Source organism: Canis lupus, chromosome 13 (assembly GCF_048164855.1).
Source record: "Canis lupus baileyi chromosome 13, mCanLup2.hap1, whole genome shotgun sequence".
Taxonomy (NCBI): domain Eukaryota; kingdom Metazoa; phylum Chordata; class Mammalia; order Carnivora; family Canidae; genus Canis; species Canis lupus.
In genome coordinates, this window is record NC_132850.1 from 17,836,948 (window position 1) to 17,854,449 (window position 17,502).

The window sequence follows — 17,502 nt, forward strand, 5'->3', positions numbered from 1 at the left end:
CTGTGAGTTGCTCTCTCCATTGGAAATGCTTTCCCCACTTCGTAAAAGTCATCACCGCTGGCCCCATGAAACACTCCGAATCCAGCTGAGGTCACCTCCTCTGGGAAGCCTGCGCCCACCCGCAGTGGAGTCAGGTGGCAGGTGCTGCCCGGGCGTGCCCGCGGCTCCGCTCCTCCGCGCTGGGCTCGTCACGGCCAGAGCTCTCCGACAGCCCGGTCCCTGCTGACTTAGCTCCATCCCCGCTCAGTCCGGGTCTGGCCTCTGTGCCGGGGAAGTTCCGTGGCCTCACAAGCTGGCAGGGCTGGGCCGGTCACTGCTGGAGAGGCTGCAGGGCTCCACGAGCCGAGCCAGGCCCATGATACTGCTGCTCGTCGGGGGGGCCAGACAGCCACCCTGGGGCCAGTCGCCGGATCACGTGGATTCCAAGAGTCCTCACTAACCAATCTCCGTCGGGTCCCAGCCTCCGGGGGCACCCAGGCCATCTCTCTCCTCGGCAGCGGAGGTGGAGAGGGAAGGGGAGGAGAGGCAAAGCGTCTGCTGGCTGCCTGGGGAGCTGGGTCCCCCGTGGGGTGCTCTTGATACACACCGGTGGCTGGTTTCCAGGCTTCATAACGCTCCTTTCGGAAAGTGAGCCGCAGCGCCGGGAGCCCGAGCTGCCACAAATACTCAGGCCAGCCTCGCTGCCTCCTTCGGCAGCAGGGCATCTCCAGAATCTACCCCTCGCTACTGACCTTACAGAGCCCACTCTTTGGTTCCGGAAAGAGCTGAGACAGAGGCCCAATTGTAAGAAATCGGATTATTCAAATTTATTACCATCAAGAATTATGCAATGATGCTGTAGTTCTCTTAACAAATAGAAAACAGACTGTGTACAACAGTGGACTCTACAGCACTAGCATCCACAAGGTAAAAATGAATGTTTCATCCAACATTACCAACCCTGGATTGTTGATCTTGACTGAGCCTAGATAGAGGACGAGCTCCACGTCCCTCGGCTAAAACAGCTATGCACCCTTCCCCGCCCCCGCTTACCTACCTAGATAGTGTTGCCCAGAGGCCCTCTCCCTGCCCCTCAGCAAGCCGAGATAATAAGGATTGATTATAGTACCATTGAGAGAAGTCCAGTAGTCTTGCCACATTGGTTTATGAGGGCATCTTGAGAGAGTGGAATAGAGCGATTCTCAGGGGCTCTGACGACAGCTGCAAACCAGGGAGGGGAATCATCTGGCCCCTGCTCTGAGGACACACGTGTGCTCCCAGGCCCACTGGCCTGGACCTGAAGGGCCAGCTGTGCCCCTGCTCGGCCCTGAGGTGTGCGGGGCGTGGCACACACCCTGACCTGTGTTGATCCCCGTGGCTGCACGGCCAGATCCACAGCTGACCACCACCACGCCATACCGCAAGGCTGGGGACGAAAGCACGGCTCTGAGGGCCCCCGAGGTCAGCCCAGCAGCTCCCCTGGGGAGCCCAGGCACAAGGGGCCACCTCCCCCTCTTGGGGGCTGGAAGCAGACGCCAGGGGGATGACTCTTGTTTTTTTCTTGGTGGGTTTTGTTTTTTTGGGATTTTTTTTTTTTTTTGTCTTTGTGTTTTTTTTAAACCTTTGCAAACACGATGGTGATGAGGAATGCCTTGCCAGGCTCCCCGAAACACGTCTGTGGTTCTGGGCTGTGAATGTTACACACACACACACACACACACACACACGCACGGGAATAGACAACTGGAGATGAGTGTTTCCTATCTCCTCCCCGCCCACCACTGTCTGTGGGGCCTAAAATAAGGCTCTGGAGGAAAAACAAAACAAAACTTAAAAAAAGAATTGTGTTTCCCCACATTTGGCTGAAACAGGATCTTGTCTGAAGGGCTGGAGGAGCAGCTGGGTCAGCGGTGCCTCCCAGGCCCGCGGCTGGGCCTCCACTCAGGCTGGCGGCCCCAGCTCTGCACAGAGGAAGGTATGTTCTGTCCTTCAGCAGCAAAAGTCATACACAAAAAGGATCCAAAGTGAACTCAAGAAAGAAAACAACTGAACCCCAACCCCCACAGCGGCCCATTCTGCAGTTAAGGATTTGCAAAAGGAAAATCAAGAGGGAAGAGGCTAGAATCAAATCCCTCAGTCTACCCCCACTTAATGTATAAAAAAGGAGACTTTGCCCCCATCCCCACCCCATGAGAAGAAGCATGAGAAACGCGGCACAGAACAGAGAGCTCGACGCAGGATCTGGGCGGGCCTGGTGGACAGAGACGGGCCATGGCATCCGCCTGTCGGCCCACCCACTTGCCCAGTGGTGTTCTGGGCTCTCCATTTGGTGTGGCAATGTTCCTGAAACGCTGTGACCCCAGTGGGCTGTGCTCTGCCAGCAACAGCATCCGTGCAGGAGGGCTAGACGATGGTCGGTATGGCTCAGAGGAGCTGGGTCCCCTCCGGAGCCCCAGGCAGGGGCAGCGGAGGAGAGGGGAGCGGTAGTTACGTTGCATAGTGGTCAAAGCTGCCAAGGTACTCCAGGGCCGCACGATAGCACAGCTGGTACTGGTCCTGCCGGGACAGGGGCGGGTCAGCCAAGGCAGCGTGAGTGGATATTCCCGACGCGCTGCCAAGGGCACTCACGCTGCAGCTGGGGGCCACAGGCAGGTGCTAGACCAGATGTCTCCCCAGGCGGTGTCCAGGGAGCCTGGAGGAGCCCCGGAAGGCTTGGTTCTCCCCGTTTGCCACTGCCCCACCCCTACCATGTTTATCTGCTCCTAGACTGCGCAGCCCATAAGGACTGCTGTCCCACCCTCGCCGGAACCAGGCACACTGCTGGTGCTCAGGGCACAGGTGCGGAAGGAGGAGCACACTCCACTCATCCTACCACAGTGCCTCAGGCAGAGCAGGGAATGGTAAACGTCGGTGGCACACGCGTGGGAGGAGCCAGGCCCCGTGCCAGCCAGTGGGGGGCCTACGTACCTCCGTCTGCACCATGGCTGGGCGCTGTGTGCGCAGGGTCTTCACGGTCTGGAACATGTCGACCACGCCCTCGTAGCGCATCCGCTCCAGGACGATGCTCAGAGTGATGAACACCCCGGTGCGGCCCACGCCGGCACTGCTCAAGGACAGCATTGGATTGGGGTCCTGCCCACCAGGCCCACGGGCGCCCCCGTGCCCCAGCCCCCCACAGGGTCGGCCCTACCTGCAGTGCACCGTGATGGGCCCGTCCTGCCCGAACTGCTCCTTGGTCTTGTGCACCTGCCCGATGAAGTCGATGAAGCCCTCACCCGTCTTAGGCACGCCCTGCTCGGGCCAGTCTGTGAACTGGAACTGCCGGATTGTCCTCGACTGCCCATCCTGGAAGAGGGGGGCAGGGAACAGGGTTAGCCTCTGTGCCCCCACGGCCCCACCAGGCCATATGGGCAGCATGACACGGGTGCGCGCCCATGAAACTATCATGCCTGAGGCCCCGAGAGAGGTGCTCCTGGCCCCACACCCTCACCCTCACCTCAGGTTCCTGCAGCTTGAGCCAGGGCTCCGTGAAGACTGCCACCACCCCACATGTACTTGGGCAACATCACAGACATGCTATCGTGCAGACATACACACCCCTGCTCTGTACACTCACCCGGGCATCTGTGACCTTGAACTCACGCAGGATGTACTGCGGCATGTTGTACTCAGCCATCGGGTCAACGACAAAGTATTGGTAGCGAGCGGAGCGCTCTGCTGGCCAGTACTGGTGGCATTTCTCCTGTGGACAAAGGGCCCAGTCCCCGTGGTCAAGTGGAGAGGGATTGGGGGGACAGCTGCAGGTTTCAGAGGGTTCTGGGGCAGGACGCTGCAGGTGGTGAGGAGGGGGCCCGGGGCTCTGCCGGGGTGGGTGGGGGGAGGCCGGCTGTGAAAGGGGAGAGGTGTGGAGAGGTGGTCGGTGCGCCCTGGAGTGTGGGGGGTGGCCTCACCCTGCCCATCTCCCGAAGCCTGGTCAGCATGACGACGATGGTGGAGCCGTGCTCCCAGAGCATGCGCCAGAAGTCCTCGGTGCTCTCTGCCAGGGGCCCCTGCGTGGCGATGTAGGCCTTCTGCTGCCTGCGGCGGGCATGGGACCGGACATGCTGGAGCTGCTGCTGCCCCCGAGTCTCCCCAAGACTGCCTCATCAGTCCCTTGGACTCCCCCTCCTCCAGGAAGCCTGCTCTGATCTCCCGGGCTGGCCCTACTCTGCTGTGCCCCCCAGCTGGCCTGCTGCAGGCCCAGGCGCCTGCAGAGTGTGGGGGCGGTCACAGGCATGCTGACCTATAGCCGTCCAAGAAGCTGGCATTGATGTAGTCAGAGCCCTCCACACCACGGATGGGCTGCAGACACACACGGGTCAACTCATAGGGCATGATGTTCACCAGGCGGTTCTTGAACTTGTTGCAGGGCAGGTTGGCGCTAATGAAGCGGGATGTGTGGGCCTTGGAGCTGGCCAGCAGCTAGACAGAGGGATAGGCCAGTCAGGCCTGGCTTCTCGGTGGGGGTGGGGGTCTCCCCCTCAGCCCAGTCCAGGCCCCTGAGCCCACCTTGAACTCGAGCTCCATGGCAGTCACACTCTCCCCGGGAGGCACTTGGCCCAGCTTCTGGATATGGGCATACAGGCTGCGGGCAGGCACCTCCGTGTGTCCGCACGTGGCGGCCTCTAGCAGCGCCTCGTGGATGAACACGTACTGGTCCTCTGTCTGCACCATGTAGTTCCGCTGCGATCGCATGCATGTCACGTGGCCATAGATGTCCACTGTCTTCTCGTGCTTCATCCGCTCCAGCATGGCGTCGATGACGATGAAACAGCCCGTGCGGCCCACGCCCGCGCTGCAGGACACGGGCTTGCTTGGGCAGAGGTCCAGCCCGCCTCCCACACCCGCCCCCAGGGTGGCCCCGAACCCTCTCACCTGCAGTGCACCACCATGGGCCCTGCGTCTAGCGGGTTACAGGCCTTGACCCGCCGCAGGAAGGCCAGGATGGGGGTGGGGTACTCGGGAACCCCGTGGTCCGGCCAGGCCATGAACTGGAACTGACGCAGCTCCCGCTTCTCGCTGGAGCCACTCTGGGGAGAAAAGCGGGGAGACCCGATGTGTCAGGGCAAGCATGCCCACTCTAGACTCAGGGCAAGACAACCTGGCACTGAGGCCAGGCCAGGACTCCGGCCACAGGAGGGGGACTGGAGGAGCCTGAGGTGCTGTTCCCACCCCCTACCTCCACCCCATGGCACGGGCTGCCACAGGGCACTTACACACCTCTGGGCCCTGACTCTCAGCACACCATGCTCAGAATGCTTCCTGACAGGGCCGGGGCGGGGGGGCGAGCACGGGGGCAGGCTGTACCTTGTGGAGTGCAAAGGTGCGCACAGTGTATGTGGCCAGCTCCACCGTGTCCAGCAGGGTCACCTGAATGAGGCCGTGGGTCTCGGTACCCCGGGCTGGCCAGTACTGATCACACTTCACCTATATAGAGACAAGTGGGGCAGGTTTGAGGGTGCTTAGGTGTCCCCAAAGGCCTGGACAGGCAGGGACCCTGGGGCAAAAGGGGGAGTGGGAGGTCTGGCCCACATGGCTGCCAGGCCCCCAGCCCCGAACTCTCATATCTATCATGCCACCCCCCTGCCAAACCAAATCAGGTTCTCACGCTACACTGCCATCCCTGCCCTAGCTAGGAGAATGAGGGCCATAATTGAAAATTATTTATTCATGACCAGATCGCACCAGGCACATTTTCTGCCAAATTTGCCCATAACGTTTATGCGCCATTTTCAAGCTCTGTAAATTTTACGTTCCGGTTGATGCTTTGCAGTGCAGAAGCAGATAACAGCAGCTCTTTCCACTAATTAACTTAGGAGATGGGCTAATGTCCCGGGAACACTCCAGCATCTGGGGAACATGTGAACATCCTGGGAACATGCTAGCAACTGGGGAACACATTAACGTTCCTGGAAAAAGACAGCATCTGATACAACATATTAATATCTGAGGAACGTGCCAGCGTCTAGGGAACGTGCCACAGCCCAAGAATACCCAGTAGCTGGGGGGCGTGAGAACACCCCAAGAAGACAAGAGGACTTGGTGAACCCCTTGGGGAGCTTCTGACAGAGGCAGGAAGAGGTGCCTGAAAGTCACTGGAGACTGAGTCTTCCCCAGCCCACCTCCCCAGCAGGAAGGCTGCTGCACAGTCCTACCCGAGACTTCTCCTCCAGCCGTGTCATCATGACCACGGTGGCTGTGCGCTGTTCCCACACCATCCGCCAGAAATCGCCCATGGTCTCGGGCAGTGGGCCCTGCGTGGCAATGTAGGCGTTCTGCTTGCGGTAGCCATCGATGTAGTTGGCGTTGATATAGTCACTCCCTGGGACACCTGTGAACAAGAAGGGACCCAGGAGAGCATTATTCCAGGGGCCCTGTCCAGCCGTCTCTACCTCGGTGCACCTTAGGCCCGCGGGCCTCTCCTGCAGGAGGAAACATCACCCCAGCCAGCAAGGAGGAGAGCAAGAGGATGGAGGGGGCGCTGCCCTTGGCTCACCATCGACGGAGGTAAGGATGACTCGGGAGTGGTCGTAGGCGATGACGTTTGCATAGCGGTTCTTGGGCTTGTTCACTTCCAGGTTTGAATTCTCCCAGGTGAACTGCTGTCCAGGGTCAATGGACTATAGGAAATGGAGGCAGGTAGGCAAGGTAAGGGCTGAGGTCTCCCTGCTGCTCGCGAGACCCAGCCTGCCAGGTGGTGCTCATATGCTGCCTTCGCTTCCGGGCCACGACCAGCCCCACGCTCCCCTAGCCGTAGGGCTGAGGCTGCCCTACCACCTGTCGGGTAGGTGATGGACCAGAGACCCTTCTGAATGGGGCACCAAATCCCCTTGCCCAGTAGAGTGGTCAGGGGAAAGTCCCTCAGACCCTGCGCCCAACTAGCGAAATGCGTACAGACCAAGAGGGAGCGATGGTAGCCAGTGGTGCCGCACCTGACGCCGCTGAGGGCGCTGGGCACCTGCTGCATCACCCTGTCTGGCTCTCCTCCTACCTCCCCGGCCCTTCCTTGTCTGTCTCCGCTCTGCCCATCTGCCCTTGCCACAGGCAGGGCCCAGCACTCCTCCAGGGGCTGTTCCTGGGCTGCCTTTGCACTCTCTATCACTTGCTGGGGCCCTCATTTGCTCGTAGGGTCTTGCATTCACATGCTGGGGCTGCATGCACCCCCAGCTGCAGCCCAGTCTCCCTGAGCTCCCGAGCTGAATGGCCGGCAGCCTCCTGGGCAACCCCACCTGGGGGCCCACAGGCCCTGCGATCTCAATCCTTGCTAAGTAGCTCGGCCACCGGAACACCGTCTCGGTCAAAGGCACTTTCATGCATTTACCCTCACGTCATCCTCAAAAACCCCTCCATGCCCCTGTCCCCTCAGGCCCCACCATGTCCTAGGGCTTCCACACCCTCCTCAGCCTCTCTTCAACCTGCTGTCACTGGCCTCGGCTAGGCCACCCCAACTCGGACTTGGGCATCTCCCTTTCTGCTTTCACCCCATTCTGTCCTGTGGCTGGAACAACCCTCAGAAAATGCTGATTTATCATTTTTCTGCTTCAGTGCCTTCTGTGCTCACCACCACAGATCATGACGGTAGTAGCAGAGTCTCAGAACCCATGGTGTGCGTGGCGCTATTCTGAGCACTTTGCACGTATTCCCTCACCTAATGCCCCTCTGAAGCAGGCTCCAGGACTATCCCCCTTCTACAGAAGGACATTACCCGAAGTCCTCAGCAGAGCACGCGCTGCGCTCGTGTTTTGGCACCAGGCTACTACTCTCCACAGGACAGCAGGCACAGCTGAGGCCCTCTAGCACACCCCGCCCCTCGGCCTGCCTTGGTGCTGCCAGCCTGCTTTCTCCGCAGGATTTGGCATATGTAATCCGAAGGTATGATGTCATATTCAGGGCCAATCACCTGCCTGAGCTGGCCTCCCCACCGGCTGAGCCACCTGACGAATTTGTCTCCGTACGCCCAGCATTCAGCACAGGTAGGCGCTGGGCAGTGTGATCACTGACTGGCTGTCAGAGGTGACAGAGTTATGGGATCCTGGCTGAGGGAAAGCCCACAGCAGGCCCAGGAGAGCAGAGAAGGCTTCTGGGAGGAGGAGGAGGAAAAGCTCAGGCCAGAGGAAAGAAGTGGGCAGAAGGTGAGAGGGGGGATGCCGTTAACCTCGACAGTGAGGAAGGAAGGGCAGCTGTGGGACATGGGACGGGACAGGGGTGGGCAGAGATCATGGAAGGCCCTCCAGGCCAGTGGAAGAACTGAAAACAGGCCCCAGAGGCTGCTCTACAGGTCGAGGCGGCATGCCTTCCTCATGGCAGACACGTTTATCAATCTGCCTGCCAGGCCCAATTGCTTCTGCAGAAATCTGGCCCACGGCCGTGAGAACCCAGCTGACCCACAGCCCCCAGAAGGGGAATCCTGGGACCCCAGGGTACCACGCACCACCGGGGTGAGGGCGGGGGACATCTGATGAGAGGGAGCAGACTCACAGGCTGGGCTGTGCCAGCCCATCAATCACCTGTCTGCCCATTATTGATCGAGGGTGAGTCCTAGCCAGGCCTGTGCCGGGAGCAGGGGCAACGGCAGGAGAGGAGCCGAAGCAGGATACCACCTGTGTGTGCTCCCTGGAGCACAGGTGTGGAGGTGGGGGCCTCCTTCATCACCTCCTTCTCCAGCAGAGCCCTCCCCACTGGGCCGCCTGGAAGCCCTCAGACTCCAGGAGCTCCGAGGTTGGAGCCCTCAGCAGGTAGGAGTCAAGACCAGAGTGAAGAGGGCACATACGTGGGGGGCCGTGAGCTGGAAGGTTTGTGCAGCCTGAGCAGCGGGCCTGGAGTCCCCCGACTCCCTGCTCTGTGACCCGTGTTGCTCTGAGAACACACATGAATGAGGGTGTCAGGCAGGCCTGGGTCTGACTCCTGGCTCTACTATGCACCAGCTCTCTGCCCTTGGGCAAGTCACTTCCCCTCTCTGAGCCTCAGTTTCCTCATCTGTAAGGTGGGTTAACAATAGAACCATTTCACATTGTGAGGAGAGCAGAACGAGAAGACGCACATAAACTGCCTAGGCTGGTCTGGCCTGTGGAAGCTCCTGATGTGTGAGCTGTTACTACCCGTCCACGCGTGAGCGGGTCCAGCCGTGGGCTGCTTACAAGGGCTCAGCCAGGCCTAGCACCCAAGGAGCTGGGTTCTCCAGTAGCCACTGCTGACTCCTCCAAATCTGTGCTCTAGGGAAGCCCGGAGGCCCCCCACACCACGGCTGGGACCCGACGCAGGGCAGGAGCCGGCATGGGGGTGGGCCCAGCACATGCAGAGGTAGGGACGTCTCACCTCGTACTCCTGGGAGAACTTGAGGCCGTCGTTGGCTTTGAGGCGCTCAATGTTGTCGGCCAGGTCAGTGATGGGGATGGGCGGGTGGTCTCGCATACCTGGGGGGGGGGGCACACACGGGTGGTGTCAGCGCGAGGCCCACGCCGGCAGTGGAGATAGCCCGATGCATGTTATGTGCACACGTGTGACCATGGAGCACTCGGCACTGGTGGCATGAGGACAGCAGCACATGCGGCGACAAGGATGGCGGAGCACACAGCAGCCAGGGGCAGGGGTGGAGTGAGGCAATGTGTGTGCTGTGAGCAGCATGGGCGTGGGCTGCGGCGCTCAGTGAGGGCACCAGGGCCCCGCCTGGCGGGTCCTCTAGGGGGACACTAGGCTTCCTTCCTCCTGGGCGGGGGCTGGAAGCCCAGGTGGCAGCTGCACACCCCGCCCCACGGGCCCTGCCTGTGGACAGCCCTCCTGCCCCTCACTGGCGCCAGTCACGGTGGGAGACTCGGTGACATCGGCGCTACACCGAGTGTGTGGATGGAGTGGACGCAAAGTACGGCGACATAGAATGGCGCAGAAGATTCCCGAGAGAGGCGCAGAGATGGGGAGGGAGATGTGGACACGGGAGACGGGAGGCCCCCAAAGGGTGTCGGATGGGGACTGGAGATCACAGAGGCAGACACCAGGGCCGGGCCAGTGGGAAGGAAGACAGGACTGGAGGAAGGTGGGGGACACAAGGAGAGGAGGGGAAGAAGATTCAAGAAGGGACAGAGGTGATGGCGTGAGAAAAAGTTGGAGGAAACAGACACAGAAGCCAGAGTAGCCCCCGAACTCAGAAAACTAACTTGAGATATTCGGGCAACTGGGGACACTGGAACCTGCAGGGAAAGAAAACAGAAAAACTAGCGGGGCAAAAGAAGGAAGCCCAGAACCTTCTCGGGTTACCGGTGCTGCATGAAGGGACTGGAGGAATGGGCCCGACCACAGGCCCCCTCCGCACCCTTCCCCCAAGGAACGCTCGCCCATCTCCCACCAGGAGCAGAGCGCTCCCAACCCCCAGGGGCCTGGGCAGCCGTGGGGGCCTCTTTTTAAGACTAAATTCTAGATCCCAACCAACCCTTAGCCCCTCTGGTATCAACATTTGACCTTGGCTATTTTCAGATGATTAGGCGAAAGGGGAGCATGCTTTCCCCTAGAGAGAGGAGGCACGCATGGCCAGAAACGACAGGGTCAGGCTACACAAGGATATGCATATAGGACTGTATTTTCTGTGATTTTGAAACATTTTCAGAATAAAGATTAAATTATAGAAGGAAAAAAAAACCTCTATGAACTAAAAAAAATTTCGAAGAAAACTCGCCGTGCCCCTGATCCCTTCCCTTGTCCCTTCTGGTCCCTGGTTCTCTCAACAGTCCAGGGACTGCTGTGTCCGTGGGGATGCCTCTCCCCACTGGCAGGGCCGGTTCCTTGAGCTCTGCACGTGTGGTGACTCATGGCTGGCCCCAGCCCCCAGCCCCTCCTGGACACCCCATCCCTCTGCACTCAGCCCTTCCCACGTCTGCACCCTCCTTTCTCTCTCCATCCCTCCTTTCCTCTCAGATCCCTGCAGTTTCCCTCCAGCCCCTGCAGCCACAGGCACTCGGGATCTGAACCCCGGGGGGCCCTTGGCGGCTCAGCAGTCCTCCCAGGGCGTGCCTGCTTAGCGCCCACACCCAGGCCACACCTTCCCTGATGCTCTAACCACTCTCACCTCATCGTGGAGAAAACCACGGCCACCAGCCCAGAGCTCCAGCAGGACCCGGCCACCATGCTCTCTCCACAGTCCCAACTGCCAAAGCCAACAGTCCTCCCAGTGCACAGCCAGCCCTGGCCTTGGCTCAGGGACGCTCCGCTCCTCCCATACTCGTCCTTTCTGGCTGCTCCTTCTTAATCTCCCTGGCTACTCTTCATTCAGCCTTCCTCAACTTCCCCTCCTTCTTGGCTGCCCTGCCTTCTGTCCTCCGGCTTTGACCACCACAGGCTGCTCGTCACCTCCCACATCCGTAGTTTCAGGTGGGTGGCAGTGGTGGAGGCGTGGACCCACAGACCAGGGGGGCTCCTGGAACCCCACACTCACTGCTCAGCCTTAAGCCCAAGCCCTGCTGCCTCCTCACGCTGGCGACGCCTGCCCCCCACTCCCATGGCCACCCTCTTTGTCCACGTCCTTGGCGCCTCTCACTCACTCCGTGGCTTTCAAGTCTCCCAATCTGTCCCCTCCAGTCTGACTTCCACACAGTGGCCAGAGCGAGATGTCCAAATCACAATTTGACCCTATCGCTCCCCTGGTGAAGACTTTCAATGCCTCCCTGGTACCGTCATGATGAAGTCCAAACCTTAGCCTGGCACTCAGGTTTTCCCCTGTGGCGGCCCCTGTCTACCCCCCAATCTCATCTGTGGGCTCTCAGTACCCCAACTCCAAGAATGCAGGACTCCCAGTGCCCGTGGGGTGCTTCCACAGTGCTATTTCCACCGAATGGAGCTCCCTCCTACCTCCCCCCATTTGCTTGACTCATGCTCACACGCCTGGCATCCCCTCTCAGAGGAGGCTTCTCCACCCTCCAGGCCCCTAAGCAGCCTAGAGAGTGGATTCCGCGTAGGTAGATATGATCATGCTGGGTTGCAACAGCCTGCGAGGTGGCCCGGCTTGCTTGCTCTCAGGACGCATGTCTTTGGGACTCAGTCACCGTGCTGTGACGGAGCCAGGGCCACGTGAAGAGCCTTGTGCGGTCGTTCCCACTGACAACCCCAGGTGGGCTCACGGCTGACTGACTCTAGCATCAACACCCGACAGGTAAATGAATGAGTCTTCAGAATTCAGGGGACAAGAAACCGTTCCACAAAGGCCAAATAGTAAACATCCTTGGTTTTGTGCCCATACAGTAGATGCTACTTCACCTTGCCTTTGTAGCGTGAAAGTAGCCGTGCGTGGTATATGAATGAGTTGCCGTGGCTGGGTTCTAACTTTACTTGCAGAACCAGGTGGTGGGTCATGTTTGGCTATAAGCCGAAGTTTGCTAACGTTTACTTTAAGTGATTCTAGCTCTCAGACTCTAAGTTCTCCAGGTGAGGGCCCCAGACATCCTGGAATAGAGACAAGCTGTTCCTGCTATATACTCTTGTCTGAATTTCTAATCCACACAAACTGAAAAGGGTAACGCATAATTATTGTTGTCTTAAGCTGTCACATTTTGCAGCAATTTGATACGTGCTAATTTAACTACCTCACGTAAGCCCCATGTGTGTGTTAGTTCACTTAATCGTGTGTCCATTTCACAGGTATCCAATCAGAGCCCACTGTGTGCACAGTACAAGGGATGGCGATGAACAAGACACAGTTCTTGGCTCCACAGAACTTGGATTGCCATGGAGGTGATTCTAGTCCAGAGTGAGAGGTGTCATTGGGGAAGGAGCAGGGAGGTTCTGGAAACCAGAGGAGACCCCTAGGCCTGTGTGGGGGCTGAGGTGGGTTGGAAGGCGTCATCTAGGGGAGGCGTCTCAGGTGTGTCTACTGGGGCACGGGGAGGCAGTGACACTTTAGGAAGAAGGGACAGCCAGAGAACCACGTGAGAGTGGCTGCAGAAGGAAGGGCAGGTGTAATGCTCTGAGTGGGGTCCTTGTGCTCACACAGTTAAGTCTGGGCACCCTATCTCACCAGAAGTGTCTGATGGGGCATTTCCCACCTCTTGTACAGAAGGGACAAAGGGCAGGTGTAGACTCTGGCCACCCTGTGGCTGGGACGTGGGCCCTGTAAGGGTCCTTAGCCCAGATTCGGAGGCCTTGACCTAACATGAGGCAGGGCCTATGCAGCTGGGCCTCCCGAGAAGCTGTGGGGCTCCAGGGCTCCTGGGCATTTGCTGCCTATAAAAGCTTCTGTCACTTCAAAAAAGTGGATGGGTTCAGGGAGCAGGCAGCAAGAAACAAGAGTAGGAAGTGGGGGCACAAGGCCAGGAGCTCTTGGGAGAGACTCCAGGACCTGCAGGCCTGGGCGGGAGCAGGTAGGCTGGAGAGCTGCCTACCTGGAGTCTGGTAGTTGAGCCTCCGCATCTCCACAGGGTCAGAGGAATGGGCCAGCAAGGAGTCCTTCAGCCCGATTGACTGCTCGTCCTTGGATGATGGGGAGTGAGTCCTCTTCCTGAGGAGGCAGCAGGGTGGCTGGTGAGGACTTGAGGTCCACGCAGAGGACAGAGACGGGCGGTGTGGCTGGCTGTGCCAGAGACCCTGCGTCTACGGCTCGGTCCCTCCCACCGCCCCAGCCCCTCCTGGGGTCTCAGAGCACAGGGGAGCCAGTGGCAGAGCAGCTTTAACACAGAACACAGGGTAGGGCGGGTAGGGAGACAGTGGGACCGGGATGGACAGAGGGCCAGTGCAGCGAAGGGGCAAGGGCTTGCAAAGGCTGGTGGCGCCTCCCAACAGAGGGCAGGCCGCTGCTGGGCAGGAGCTGCTGTCCCCGAGGCTGTCACAGTGAGGGCAGCAGAAGCCACCAGGAATAAACATGCAAATGACACATAAGATACGCAAACATCACAGAGAGCCGGGCCCCAGCTGTCTGTCTCTCGGTATCAGGGTCAATGTCCAGAGCAGCAGGGGAGGGACGGGGAAGGCGTCACCCTAGCTGGGCAGAGTCCTCCCTCGTTGGCCTCAGCTCCCCCGTCTATAAGGACAGGGTCAGAGACAGACCATGGGGTCCAGCTGCTGACAAGCATCTGGGAGCTGCTCCTGCTATGTGGACACGGGTGTTTGCATAAATGTGCACGAGTGTGTAGAAACACACACCTCCCCCTGCCTCGCACCCAGTGTTCTTTGCACGTATGTCTCCAGCAGCACTTAGATAATCTTAGAGAACCAGGAGCCTGGTAGAAGGTTCCAGTGAACTCGGAGCCCATCTGTGCACTCAGGGGAGGCACTGAAGCTTGCACTGTGCTCACGCCATGGGGACGGGGCTTCCCCTGTGCAGGGTACAAGGCGGGAGAGCAACAGAGGCCACCCCGGAGCCTGCTGAGCTGACCAGACAAGCACAGGCCAGGAGGCTTCTGTTTGGAGCCCCATCCCTCCCTGCTGGGCCCGAAATGTGCAGAAGGATAAGAAGTGAAGGGGCAGGCACGTGAAGAGAGAAGGAATGAGTCCTACCTTTCTTGTTTACTAGGTCCCGAAAGACAGGCAAGGACAGAAGAAAGGAATGGTCACTGTTTCTGCCAAGCACTCAGGCCCTCTTGCGACATGGGGGGCATGGAGGAACCTATCTACAGCACCTACGTGGCACTCCTAGGCAGGGTGCTGGCTCTCCTGAAAGGCCCCAGGACCCGGATGAGATAGGGAGGAGGATGAGGGGATGTGCGGGGCACTCCTTGGGCCGCCGCCTCTAGTCTCCATGCCTTGGACCAGGAAAGCCTGTCCCTATTCACCCCGGGAGGAAGGAATGAACTCTTCAAGAGGGCCCTCAGTCCAGGTCAGGGGTCAGGGGTAGGTGGGGCACAGAGCACAGGACCTCCTCTGTGCAGACTCGTTCAGACATACAAACCAATACGGCCTCACTGACAAGTGTTCACGGACATGCCCTAAGGGCTCAGAGTGGTGTGCTGGGTGCTAGAAACACAGTCCTAGTGATGTGCCCACTGGGGCAGATAGGGATGTAGGGAAGAAGCAGAGACCAGGAGGGTCTGGTGGGCACCAGAGCCTGGAAGGGAGGAAAGGGAGTCTTTTTTTTCCTTCCCTAAAGTAAGTTCTAGGGATGCCTGGGTGGCTCAGTGGTTAAGGCATGTGCCTTTGGCTCAGGTTATGATCCTGGAGACCCGGGACTGGGTCCCACATCAGGCTCCCTGTGTGGAGCCTGCTTCTCCCTCTGCCTGGGTCTCTGCCTCTCTCTCTGTGTGTGTGTCTCCCATGAATGAAAAAAAAAAAAATCTTTAAAAAAATAAAAATAAAAATACAGTAAGTTCTACTTTATTCAATGTGGGGCTTGAAGATCCAGAGATGCATGTTCTCCCGACTGAGCCAGCCAGGGGTCCCTGGAAGGGAGTCTCGAAGGATGGCAGTAGCTGGGTGGGCCTGAGCAGGAAAACTGCAGAGTGGAGGGGGCACAGCCCTGGTCGGCCAGGGAATGGCGTTAGCTCAGTGACGAGGTCAGGAATGGCAGGAGGGGCCAGACCAGTCAGGCACCTGATTGTCAGGTGATAGAGGTCATGCTGTATTTTGGGAGCCACTGATAAGTTTTAAACTGTGGGTCACAGGGACGCCTGGGTGGCTCAGTGGTTTAGGGCCACCTTCAGCCCAGGGCCTGATCCTGGAGTCCCAGGATCGAGTCCCACGTCTGGCTCCCTGCATGGAACCTGCTTCTCCCTCTGCCTGTGTCTCTGCCTCTCTCTCTCTCTCTGGGTCTCTCATGAATAGATAAATAAAATCTTTTTTTTTTTTAATTTTTTAAATTTATTTATGATAGTCACAGAGAGAGAGAGAGAGGCAGAGACACAGGCAGAGGGAGAAGCAGGCTCCATGCACCGGGAGCCCGACGTGGGATTCGATCCCGGGTCTCCAGGATCGCGCCCTGGGCCAAAGGCAGGCGCCAAACTGCTGCGCCACCCAGGGATCCGATAAATAAAATCTTAAACAAACAACTGTGGGTGACAAATCTTTGGAAGTACCTTTCAGGCTGGTAGGTGGATGGATAGAAGGGGTAGGTGGCTACCAGCACCCGAGAGGACTGAGAAGCCCCGTGTGCCAGGTCCCCAGCTATGTCTGCACGTGTACCGTCTCACGGGGAGCCCACCAGGAGAGGAGGAGGAGCAGGTGCAGCCATCTTCGGGACAGAACTCTCAGGGACCGGGCCGAGTGAAAGGGAAGAGGAGGGAGGAGGCTGACATCCAGCTTTCTGGTTGCTAACCAGGTGGAGGGACCAGTCCCCTTGTTGCAGGGACTGCACGGAGGAAGGTTAAGGGGAAGGTTCAAGACACATTGAGTTTGCGACAGCTGGGGATGCTGTGGTTACACCAGGAGCGCAATACACGGGCGCCAAGTGAATGTCCGTGGGTGTGTGGGCCTGCAGTTGGGTCTGCACCTCTCTAGGCCTAAGTGGGAGAGCCGGGCTAGGGAGTCGTCTAGGGATGGTGGCAGAGGAAGTGCTGGAGGTAGGAGACTAGGAGAGGGCAGTGTCCTGAAGCTTAAAGACAGACATGCTCACATCCACCGAAACAGAGACACAGATGGACAGACGTGCCCAGGGATGCAAGTGAACCAGCCCTCTGTGAAGCTGTGGCTCCTTGGCGCACCTAGATTAACACACACGCATGTGTACACACGCTGCTTCTGCTGTTCTGGGCTCCCCAGTGAGCCCAGGAGCGAAGGTGCAGGCTGCGGTGGCTGCCCTGTACCTGTGTGAACCGTGCTGGGGGGGACCTCAGAGTCCAGGGGCAGGTGGCTGTCCCCTAGAGCCCTGAGTGCAGCACTCACCTCTTGAACAGGAGGATGGCGATGACAATGAGGATGATGAGGATGACTGCGAGGACGGGGCCTGTCACCCACAGCATCTCAGGCTCCTCCTGCTGCTGGGCTGGTGTCACTTGGACCACGATCTCATCAGAGTAGGGGCTGGAGGCATAGCGCTTCTGTGGCCCAGTGGAGGAACGGCATGGGTGGTGAGCTGAGTGTGAGACCCCCCACCGTCTGCCCACCAAACCTGGAGAAAGGGCTCTGGGGCTGGGCTCTGCTGGGCTGACTGGGTCTGGATCCTAAGGGGCAGACCTGAGCCTGGCCAGCTGACTGAGTCCCTAGGGCCGGATCAGCTCTAGTCTTCCGGGTCCTAGGGGCCGATGTCTTTTGAGATCCCTAGTGCAGGTCTGGGGTCTCTGGGGCAGCCCTAGGTCTGGGATCCCATGGTGCTTGACATGGTCTACTCCCGGGGTGCTGGGAGCCCAGGTGGCTAAGGCAGACCTGGTCCACGGGTTCCTTCAGGGAGGCGAGCACAAAGCACTGATAGCTCAGGTCCGGAGACAGAGGCCGGTTGTAGAAGCCCCGGTAGCTCTTCTTGTCTCCTAGGGTGAAGCTCTCGGGGAGCACGTCCACCTGTGCAGCCACATATGGCTTCAGCCGCTCCGCCTGCCGCCGTCGTCGCCGCTCCCCACCGCCCTGCTCGATGGCCTCCAGAAG

General features: G+C 59.1%; 1 protein-coding gene across 12 annotated transcripts in view; it reads right to left on the reverse strand.

Annotated features, from left to right (window-relative positions):
- Positions 1-781: 781 nt before the first annotated feature.
- The window catches only part of PTPRF (protein tyrosine phosphatase receptor type F), an 87,057-nt gene continuing 70,336 nt past the window's right edge, over positions 782-17,502 (reverse strand). For 8 of the 12 annotated variants that reach the window (XM_072772592.1, XM_072772582.1, XM_072772590.1 and 5 more), the window contains 16 exons: positions 17,287-17,502; positions 16,807-16,961; positions 13,380-13,495; positions 10,170-10,202; positions 9,334-9,431; positions 6,515-6,638; positions 6,174-6,349; positions 5,326-5,445; positions 4,894-5,048; positions 4,528-4,813; positions 4,262-4,440; positions 3,930-4,056; positions 3,596-3,721; positions 3,170-3,324; positions 2,947-3,082; positions 782-2,535 (listed from right to left, as the gene is read on the reverse strand). In XM_072772592.1, the coding sequence (XP_072628693.1) occupies positions 2,467-2,535; positions 2,947-3,082; positions 3,170-3,324; positions 3,596-3,721; positions 3,930-4,056; positions 4,262-4,440; positions 4,528-4,813; positions 4,894-5,048; positions 5,326-5,445; positions 6,174-6,349; positions 6,515-6,638; positions 9,334-9,431; positions 10,170-10,202; positions 13,380-13,495; positions 16,807-16,961; positions 17,287-17,502 (2,271 nt within the window). In that variant the 3' untranslated portion in view covers positions 782-2,466. The remainder of the gene's footprint in view (positions 2,536-2,946; positions 3,083-3,169; positions 3,325-3,595; positions 3,722-3,929; positions 4,057-4,261; positions 4,441-4,527; positions 4,814-4,893; positions 5,049-5,325; positions 5,446-6,173; positions 6,350-6,514; positions 6,639-9,333; positions 9,432-10,169; positions 10,203-13,379; positions 13,496-16,806; positions 16,962-17,286) is intronic. The other 4 variants (XM_072772586.1, XM_072772585.1, XM_072772584.1 and 1 more) reach the window with 1 other exon arrangement.